The sequence below is a fragment of the Petaurus breviceps genome, unplaced genomic scaffold, assembly GCF_028583685.1.
Source record: "Petaurus breviceps papuanus isolate PSGF00001 unplaced genomic scaffold, PetGlider_PUasm1.0 90750, whole genome shotgun sequence".
NCBI lineage: Eukaryota > Metazoa > Chordata > Mammalia > Diprotodontia > Petauridae > Petaurus > Petaurus breviceps.
The window spans coordinates 11,727,644-11,738,463 of record NW_027187335.1 but is presented as its reverse complement, the minus strand read 5'-3'; the positions used below and the strand labels follow the sequence as shown (position 1 = coordinate 11,738,463).

Genomic DNA, 10,820 nt, shown 5'->3' with positions numbered 1-10,820 from the left:
ATAACGATCAGCCCCATCTCTCTTCTAAGTTCCCTCTCCCTGTCTTATCTTGAATAACTCCCCTCCCCATGCCTTGACCCCCACTCTGACTCTGGAAGCAGGACCTGATAGGAAGGATAGGTCCTTATATGGTACAGCTGAGGCTCCAGCTCCCCCTCCTTCAGTCCCGCCTCACCCTCCACCCCCAACCCGCCCTTGGTCCTCCCACCCCTCCTGATCCTTCCCCCTGCTGCTCTTGCCCTACACATTCCCTTATATCTCTGCGGTCTGGCACATTTGCCCTGTGTCTAGGCATGTAAACCCAAGCACCAGAGTTTGAAAGAAACTCTCCCCTTGCCTGGAGATAGCCTCCCACCCCGCTTTCTATTTAGGTCCTGACTCTCTGATTATCCACGTGACCATGAACCTGAAGACAGCACTGGTGCTCCTGGTTCTCTCCATCATCACCATTTTTGCCCTGGTTTGTGTTCTGCTGACCAGTAGGGGTGGAGGTGGTTCCAGACAACCTCCCCGATGCACCTCATCGACAGCCAAGAAGAATCAGTTCTGGCCACACCCTGTCCAGAGCCAGCTGTTCTCAGACCTGACCCGTGAGGAGCTGGCATCAGTGATGGGCTTCCTGACCCAGAAGTTGGGGCCGGGGCTGGTGGACGTAAGCCATGCCAAACCATCTGATAACTCTGTCTATTCAGTGGAGCTGCAGCTGCCACCCAAGTCTGCAGCCTTGGCCCACCTGGACAGAGGGGGTCCTCCACCTCCTCGGGAGGCTTTAGCTATTGTCTTCTTTGGCCAACAGGCCCAACCCAATGTGAGTGAGCTTGTGGTGGGGCCACTACCCAACCCTTCCTACCTTCGGGATGTGACTGTAGAACGCCATGGGGGTCCTCTCCCCTATTACAGGCGACCACCGTCCACAAAAGAGTATGAAGAACTTAACAGGATGATCTCTGACCGTGAGCTGCCTCGAATTATTGGTCTCCTTCACCGCTGTTGCTATTACAATGGGAGGAACCTGTTAGCAATGACCACTGCCCCAAGAGGTCTGCACTCTGGGGATCGGGTCACCTGGTTTGGAATCTATTACAACGTCTCAGGTGCTGGCTTTTACCTCCACCCTGTGGGGTTGGAGCTGCTAATAGACCATGGGGCCCTAGACCCTGCTCAATGGAAAGTTCAGCAAGCCTTTTACCATGGTCGATACTATAAGAACCTGGACCACCTTGAACAAGAGTTTGAGGGAGGCCGGGTGGAGGTTGTAGAGATAGCATACAATGGCACCAAAGCCTCTTCATCTCTCAGGCCTCGTGTTCCCCCTGGTTCTCCTCCCCCACTACAGTTCTCTCCCCAGGGTCCCCGATACAGTGTCCAAGGAAGTCAAGTGGCCTCCCCATTCTGGACCTTCACCTTTAGCCTGGAGCTGTTCAGTGGTATGAGGATTTTTGACATCCGGTTCCAAGGGGAGCGAGTAGCCTATGAGATCAGCCTCCAGGAGGCTTTGACCATCTATGGCGGCAACTCCCCAACAGCCATGATGACTCCCTATTTAGATGGCAATTTTGGTATGGGCTTGTTCTCCACACCACTGACTCGGGGAGTAGACTGTCCATACCTGGCCAGCTATGTGAATTGGGACTTCCTCGCAGATTCTGGAACTCCAAGGACAGTACGGGATGCTCTATGCATATTTGAACAGAACCAGGGCATCCCTCTTCGGCGACACCATTCTGATTTTCTATCCTATTACTATGGGGGCCTCCCAGGGACAGTGTTGGTTGTCAGGTCTGTGTCTACTCTGCTTAACTGTGATTATGTGTGGGACATGGCCTTTCACCCCAATGGAGCCATAGAGGTCAGATTTCATGCTACTGGCTATATCAGTTCATCCTTTTTGTTTGGTGCTGGCCGAAGATATGGGAACCAGGTTGGGGAGCACAGCCTAGGCACCATCCATACCCATGCTGTTAACTTCAAAGTTGATCTGGATGTGGCAGGTGAGGGGGTCCCATAGGGCTCCTGTGGGGAGAGGGCCAAAGGAAGAAGGAAGGTGGGGGGATAGGTTTGAATTCTCATCTTTTGCTTTATATTTGATACCTTGAAATAATCTATGCATTCATTCATTCATCAAATATTTATCAAGTATTTACTGTGCGCAAAGAAGAAAACAAGGCAAGGCATCAGATACAAAGAAACACTCCAGAAGCTTATAGTCTAATAGGGGAGATAAGATGGGCACGTAAAATAATTTAAAAATAATGATTCAAAGTAGAGTGTCACAAATGCTGTATAGAGAGTTCAGTGGAGGGAGAGATCACTTCTAGCTGGAGAAATCAGGTTTCATGGAGGACAATTTGAGCTGGATTCTGAAGAGTAGATAGGTGAAAATGGAAAGAGGATATTCCAGAAGGGAACAGTGTGAGCCAAGGCACAGAGTTAGGGAACATAGGGTGTGAAGGGAGACATCAGGAAAAGTAGGCGACAACTGCATTATAAGGACCCTGAATGTCAGCATGAGGATTTTGTTTTGTTGTATGCTCAAAGCTATATACTAGGAAAACTATTTTTAGTTATTTAGGGATTGATTTTTTTGTTATTGACGTTGGATCTGATTTTTAAAAGAGTTTAAAAATTATTTGAGCTGTTGTTTTAATTATCTATACTCTTCTGTGTCCCATGATCCTGGGTATCAAAATTAGCTGGTGATTTTCTGTTTGATTTCTTGCTCTTCAGCCTCAGAGCACCTGAAAGGACTCCTTACATAAGACTTTTTACATGACAATGTCATGGGAACTATTAGGGCTCAGGGAACAGTCTGTAACCTGTGATCTCATTTTTCTTTCCTGGCTTCCCTGGAGGATTATGAGTGTTTCCCAAGTCTAACTTGTGCCCAAAAGCTCATGATTTTTGCTCTCTCTGGCTCTGATTTCTGCAACCAGAGAAGAGCAGGGAACACTGGCTTTGGATTTTGCTGTGTACTACATTCTAATACTAATCTCCAAGGGATTTGATGGGGAGGGGCATGGGGAGAAAAATTGGGCAGGCAAAGAAGAAGAGGGGGTCAATTTCTGTTCCCAGAAAATCTCTCCCTTTCTCCTCCTTTATTCTTTCTCTTCTAACACAGTACCTTCAGCCAAGAAGGAAGGGCATAAAAACGATAACTTGCACATTTGTACCCCATAAAATCACAGATCTAGAGTTGGGAGAGATTTTCACAGACCATCTCTCATTTCACAGATGAAGAGACTGAAACCCAGAAAAGTCAAATGATTTCTCCATGAGGGTTTTTTTAACCTGACCTTCCCACAGTCACTGAGGAAATTTGTGGTAGTTGCCATCAATCCTTCCATGACCTTTCTAATGTACCTTGATTTCCCTAATTCTCTTACCTTAGCAAGGGATGAAAACTCTTCTCTCTCCTTAACCAAAAGATATATAGTTGAATATAACTTTACTATTCAGTTTTACAGAGAAGTAGAAAGTAAACTGGCCTAATCTTATTTATTGGGCCCATGGCTGCCCTTTTATTGAGTCACTTCCTCATGAAGAATAGTCCTTTTTTTTTTGTATGCCTTTGGTCTGTCATTTCTTGACTTCCTTGTAGACAAGTGGCTTCTAGTGTTTAGCACAAAGCCTAGCACATAGTAGGCATTTAACAAATACTTATGGACTGACTGAACATATTGGTCACTACTTGTGAAAAACACTTTACAGAGAGGGATTTGTGATTCAGCTCTGTCTTGTCTCCACCTTGAACGGGGAGAGCTACCAGGTACCAGGTGAAGAGTAGAATTCATTGGAGCATCCAGGATTATAATTGGGGTTGAGGAGAGAACACCTACAAATTTTGAAGCAATTTTGCCATTTTAGACAAAGGATAGGGGAGGCAACAGGAAGGTACAAGATTTTTTGTTGTTCACTTGTTTCAGTTGTGTCTAACTCTTCATGACTCCACTTGGAGTTTACTTGACAAAGATACTGGAGTTGTTTACTATTTCCTTCTCCAGCTCACTTTTACAGATGAGGAACTGAGGCAAATCAGGGTCAAGTGATTTGCCCAGGGTTACACAGCTAGTAAGTGTCTTAGGCTGGATTTGAACTCATGAAGATGAATCTTCATGACTTCAGACCTGGCACACTATCCACTGTATCATCTAGCTGCCAAAAAAAGGTATGAGATATTTGTAATTTAATCCTGTGTTATTCTTTGATTCTACCCCTACCTTTCTTTCCTAGCTCTGCAGCTGTTGGAAGAGAGTCCAGAAAATCATTGTATAAATTAATATCTACCACCTTTTTCCTTGACTTTGCAGGGCAGGAAAACTGGGTGGTAACAGAGGACATGGCATTTGAGTCTAGGCCTGTACCGTGGAGCCCAGAGCATAAGGTGCAGCAGATGCAGCTGATTCAAAAAACACTGGAGACTGAAGACCAGGCAGCTTTTGCCTTTGGGAGCACCACTCCTCGATACCTCTATCTGGCTAGCAATCATACCAATGCCTGGGGTCACCGTCGTGGATACCGGATCCAGACTATCAACTCTGCAGGACAGCCAATGCCGCAGGAGAGCGCCATAGAAAAAGCCTTCAGCTGGGGAAGGTCAGGGATTGGGGCTGGCCTGTGGGGGGAAGGGCACCAATACATAGGTGTATTCTAGCCTACAGAGAAACTGGCTACAGAAATAGTACAGAAGATGGAGGATGGTGGATCTTGGGAAGACACTAGAATGGAATCAGCCAAAGAGCTCAGGTCATCAATTTCTCTGGGGATCCCTGGGTACATGAGAGAGACTTCTGTCTTCCTGGGATGGGTGTGGGGCCATCCTGCCCATAGGCAGGGGAACAGTCCAGTAGAGCCTAGGAAAACACTGTAAATCCTAGCATAGGATGAATAATCCTACTGTAATAATGGAAAAGGGGGAGGAAGAAGGGACAACCTGAAGATCCTTCTTCCTTTTTCCTGCTCTCTTCTGGTGGGATCATAGCATCTTCCACCTGGGAGCTCTGACCATAGTTCCTAATTAGGTACCAACTGGCAGTGACACAGAGGAAGGAGGAAGAACCTTCGAGCACCAGTATCTATAATCAGAATGATCCCTGGACCCCTACTGTGAACTTCACTGATTTCATCAACAATGAGACTATAGCAGGCAAGGTAGGCAACACTGTGGGACAGGAAGAGAGGGAGCGAGAGCGAGGCGTTATTCTCCATCAAACCAAATTCTCACACAGGGTGGTCCAAAAGTATTAATTATAATAAGCATAAGAGCTTAAAACAACACTAAAGACTTTTGAACTTTTCTATATAGAGTTGGATGGAGGGATGGCTTCCCTAGAGCAGAAGCATCAAATATGCCTGCCTAAGCCACATGTGACCCACAACACCCCATAGTCCACTTCAACCAGATGAAACTGCAATTGGGAAATATTTAAGAAAATAAATAGAATTACAGTAGAATGTAGATAATGTTAATATGTGGTTCTCTAAGTCAATATTCAGTCTGCAGGGCTGCTTATATTGGGGCCTTCTATTTGAGTTTTTCACCACTACCAGAGAGCCCCACTGACCTCAGAATGTAGCTGACTTTTGCCCTTTATACACTTCAGAGTAACTCTTTGTTAATCCTTTTCCAAGGTTTTTCCAAAGATCCTGGGGAAGACCCTGTGCCCTGGGTCTTGAGGCCCATTTTTCAATGTTTGGCAATGGCAATGAGCAATGACCTTGCTCTTTACCATGCTGTGATGAGGATAGATCTGTCCCAGTGCCATTTAGTAGAATATATTTCCTGCCTTGGAAGCTGCCACCCACTTCTGCTGTGATCCAGTGCACACTCCCTGCTCCTAATGTATGCCTCTTTCCAGGTGCCCCCTCCACACACAACACCCTCTCTGCCCTCCCCTCTCTTCCCTCAATAGACAGGACTCTCATGACCCAAATGCACATGGGGCCAAGTTAGAAGATCCAGTTCTGGGCTCGCCAAACAGGACTCTGGATCTGTGCAGTGGGGGTGGGGGAGGCTGTGTGTTCCTATGACTTTTTGAAAACTATTTTTGCCTTCCCCCCACCCCAGTTCTCTGCCCCCATGTCTGAAATGCACTCCTCACTCACCCCTACCTCTGAGAATCCCTCCCTTCCTTCACAATATAGCTCAGGGACCTCCCCATCTGTTCTCTATCACTAGTTCCCTTTATGTTTACTTTGTATATTTTATATTTACTTATATGTTGTTTCCTCCTATAGAATGTAAATTCCTTGAGGGCAGGAGTTGTTTCATTTTTGTCTTTTTATCTCCAACACCTAGCCCAGAGGTAGGGAACCACAGCCTCAAGCGATTTGTTCTGTGAAGTTTGGATTCTGAGGACCTAGAGGACCACATGTAGCCTTGAGGCAGCAGGTTCCCCACCCCTGACCTAGTCCATAATAGGTACATACCTTTGTACTTAACATATATCACTTACATAGATAAGTAAATGCAGGTCTCTCTTGGAGGCAACTAGGTAGCTGGGCCTGGAGTAATGAAGACCCAAGTGTAAGTCAGGCCTCAGACACTCACTAACCATGTGACCTTGGGCAAGTCACTTAACCTGTTTGCCTTCATCCACTGGAGAAGGAAATGGCAAACCACTCCAGTATCCTTGCCAAGAAAATCCCATATAGAGTCATGAAGAGCTAGACACTATTGAACAACAATTAGGGGAGAGGGTACCCAACTTCTTAGGGGATGGGAGGGCATCTGGATATCACCAGTACCCATCACCATTCCCATTTCACTGACCATCTTGCTGTCTCTTTAAGGTAGAAGCACGGTGAGAGAGCAATTGTCAGCCCCGTTGCATATATAATTTACTTGTTAACAAGCTTCTTTCTGGTTCACAGGGAAAGGATGTTTGGTTGTATTGAGATTTCCTTTTTGAGGGGATGGAAGGGGTAGTTTTTTTTGCCAAATTGGGTCCTCCCTTAGAAGGTCTCTTGTAAAGGAGCAGGTACTTCATCCCAGGGCCCTTCTTGTCTTCTCCAGGATCTGGTCGCCTGGGTGACTGCTGGCTTTTTGCACATTCCTCATGCAGAAGACATTCCTAACACAGTGACTATAGGGAATGGCATTGGCTTCTTCCTCCGACCTTATAACTTCTTTAATGAGGATCCATCAACCCTGTCTCCTGATGCCGTCTACTTTCAAAATGAGAGGGATGCTGTAGACTGTGAGATCAATGCTGTTTCATGCCTTCCAAAGACAGCTGCCTGTGCCCCTAACCTCTCTGATTTCACTCATGGTGGTTTTAGAACAGGATCTTAGAGCCTGGCTTTGAACCTCAGCATCCAGGTCGGGAGGAAGTAGGAGCATTGGATTATTGTGCAATTAATGCCTGGCCTCCAGCTCTATAGCTGTTCTCTCCACAGTTGCCAGGCCTCCTATGTCCTCCCTGAATATACCACTGCACTTTTGCAAATCAGTGAAGGCTCAGCTCAGTCTCACTTATCCTAAAAATATGTTGGATTCCTGGTTTCAGAGAGTCGAGAAGAGCATACCCTCCCCGACCCCAGAAGGGATGGCCAAACTGTGACCTAAAACATTTAATCTTTTCCTTCCTTTCACTTCTCCATATTTGCTTAATCACAGGGCTATTCTGCTTCCTTCCTTGTTATTGGACTTAAGGGATAAGACTGTTTAGGGACTAGGGGGGAAAGGGGAGTTGTGTGTAGGGGGGATGGATATGTATTAAGACTTTTGGAAGCAGCATCTTTCCCAAACCAGGTATTCCTGTGGACTCCATGGCAGTCTCATCCAAGTCTATATTTATAGAGCTGTTGGAATTGTCCTTATTTGTCTCTTCCCCAGCCACAGCCCTCCTTCCTGTTTTTCCAACTTCTTGGAATTTACATTCATTCAATATATTGGTATTTATTAAGCAGCTACTATATGTCAGGCACTGTGCTAGACAAAGAATGAAATAATCCCTCTTCTCAAGGACCTCAGACTCTGATGTTCAATAGAATATAAGATCCTTGAGGGCAGGAATCATTTTCTTTTTTTTTCTTTTTAAATCTGTAACCACAGTACCTAGCACAGTACCTGTAGGTGCTTACAAATGCTTTCCGATTTCTCTTCTAGTGCCAGGAGGGTGAGATTCTGTGGCAGTGGCATCCTTACCATTTTCACTCCAAGTCCCACCCCACTCCATCTCTCATCACCTTAATGTCTGTCCTCTCCTTCCTGTGGTCCTGAGGGTACAGTGGGTGGTAATGTTTTTGGTGAGAGTATAATAATTCTTATCTGTTCCACTATAAAGGTCACCTCCCCATCATGGCTTTGTCCATGTGTGTCTGTATGAGGGAAGGGGTTGTGTGGGTGTCTCTGTCACTCTCAGATGTAATAAAAAGATTTTCCTAATGAGTCTTATATTGTTTATACCAGCCCAATAAATTCCTTCCAGGTTCTTACCTTCATGGATAGTGTGAATTATTCATGTTCATTTATGAAATAATAAAAGAAAGGTCAGAGCAACAGCAGCTTAAATAAGAAAATTCTGGATGGATAATTAGCTGTAATTGAATGGGGGAGGGGTGGTAGGAAGAGGAAAGGGGTTATTTGCTTTAAATGCTGTGGGATTGAGTACCCACTGGCTCAGTAAACAAAAACTTGCAATAAATAATTCCTATGACCTCAGTATGTTGCTGTCCAATCTAACTAAGGGATGCAAATGAGCTTGGGTTTTACCATTTTGGGATTGGTTAAGCCTCATCTAGGCTAATTCCCATCCCCCTCCTCCCCCAATCTCTCCAGTGATCTCACATTACCTGTCGATCCTTGAAATGTCTGGACATTTAAATGGGTAATAAACAGGAACTGAAATATTTACTCTTGAGGAGTAGGGAGATGGTCAGGACCCAGGAAAAATAATTTGTCCACATCCTTAAACTCATGAGGTCTCTGGCACCTGCTGCATGTTGCCCTCCCTTGGTATCTATCTTAAAAACTTTTATTCATTTGTTAGCAGCTTTGTCCTGGGAACATAAGCATGGGGTGAGTGGGTAGAGGGGAGTCCTTAAGTACAGTAAGCATAGCCCCACATAGTCTGTGTTGTGGGAGAGGGCACATCAATCAGGGCAGCAGATCAGGTTCAAAGAGCAGAAATTTTAGCAACTAATAATGTTCAGTGTGTGAACAGAGAGGGTGGAGGATCCCATTCTGATCACCAAAGCAGCATCCATGGACATCCTGTTTTTGTTTCCAGTCCCCTCTTCCAGTGAAGATGTGCGGGTTAGGTGGCTCAGAGAAGAGAGAGCCAACCCTGGGGTGAGGAGGACCTGATTTCAAAACCAGCTTCAGATACTTACTAGCTGTGTGACTCTAGGCAATTCATTTAACCCATATCTATAAAATGGACTGGAGAAGGAAATGGTAATTATCTTTGCTAAGAAAATCCCAGTTGAGGTCAAGGAGAGTCATATAGGACTGAAATGACTGAATAACTACAATAACTCCCATTGAAATTTAACTACATTCCTACTCCTACCCTAAGTCCTGGAAAAGTGGAAGGGACAATAGGGCAAGCCAGTGAGTAGGGGAGGAAGGGCAGTTAAGGTGACAAGGTGCAGAGAAGGAATGAAAGCAATGGGAACTCAGCTGTTACATCTTTCCCTAAAAAAGAACCATTAGGAGGGTTCTCTATGGCAGGTTTTCCAGCCCAGACTCTGTGTTTCTCCTGTGCCATAGATAGATGGCTATATACATATATATATATATATGTTGATATACATATAAACACATAAATAATTTAACTTCCTATGTCATATATCTGTCCATCTTATATCTATATGTTATACAGAAATATACATATTTGTTACCATATTCATTCTCATCATCCTGAGTTCTAAAGTAATTCAGAAGTATATTTGCAAATTGTTTTATTAATGACTAAAATTGAAACCTTTCTCATTTTCTATTCAATTAGATCTGACTGTGATTTCTCCTGCCACCAATTTAAAAGGCTAGTCCTTTTTTTCCCATAAGCAGTTTATCATCTCTCTATATATAACTAAAGACCAAAAACTTAGCTAAACACCAAAATCACAGCTTATACAATTTATTAATAAGGCAACAACTAATAACACAAAGACTTAATTATTTACAATGTTTTAACTGTGAGAAAGATCATAGAATTACCTCTATCATTACAGCTGCTAACTTCTTATTTCTGAAACAATAGTCCCATCATTCTATTCACTCAAGATACCAGTTAAAATCTTGAAAATTGTCTTTATCTTCTTCTCACTGGAAAAGAAGTTCTCTTCTTCTCCTTACTTTCTTCATTTCTAATAATCACTTTTAACAGCCTTCCTAGAATAAATTAAACTTTTAATTCAAGATTCTATTTTTTTCTCTTAAAGATACAATAGCAGCACAATCTCAATGGGAAAGGTTATTGCAGCTTATATTACCTATCCAAGCCCAGCTTGAGCGTCACTTTTCATCCATGAAGTTTTCCTTGCTCTTCCTACTCGAATTATTTTATTAATTATTTAATATTTTATTTATCTGTTAAAGTAGGTGCTTACAAATGTTTTCAGATTTCTCTTATTCTCATGTTGTATCTTCTAGTAGACTGGAGACTTAACGGCAGGAACTTTCTGTTTTTTATCTGTAACATCTAACATAACATTTTGCAGATACACTTGATAATTCCTGGTGAACTGACTGGGAGAAGCCCCTCTTATTTTAGCTTTAGGCCTAGAACTTACCTAGATCCACTGAAAAGACCCGTTGAAGACCTTAGCTTGAAAAGGCCAAGGTCCTCCAATACAGCCTGGGTCATCTCCCATTG

General features: G+C 44.0%; 1 protein-coding gene across 1 annotated transcript; it reads left to right on the top strand.

The window, feature by feature from the left end:
- Nucleotides 1–203: 203 nt before the first annotated feature.
- On the top strand, nt 204–8,436 carry LOC138145931 (amine oxidase [copper-containing] 3-like). The gene is made up of 4 exons (XM_069067607.1): nt 204–1,991; nt 4,308–4,593; nt 5,019–5,148; nt 7,013–8,436. The coding sequence occupies exons 1-4, from the start codon at nt 401–403 to the stop codon at nt 7,289–7,291; spliced, it is 2,286 nt and encodes a 761-aa protein (XP_068923708.1). The 5' UTR covers nt 204–400; the 3' UTR covers nt 7,292–8,436.
- The last annotated feature ends 2,384 nt before the right edge of the window (nt 8,437–10,820 follow it).

Coding starts and splice junctions, on each gene's coding strand:
- LOC138145931 (XM_069067607.1), top strand. CDS start 401: ATGAACCTGAAGACAGCACTGGTGCTCCTGGTTCTCTCCATCATCACC. Junction 1,992..4,307: donor AGTTGATCTGGATGTGGCAG/GTGAGGGGGTCC, acceptor TTGACTTTGCAG/GGCAGGAAAACTGGGTGGTA. Junction 4,594..5,018: donor AAAGCCTTCAGCTGGGGAAG/GTCAGGGATTGG, acceptor GTTCCTAATTAG/GTACCAACTGGCAGTGACAC.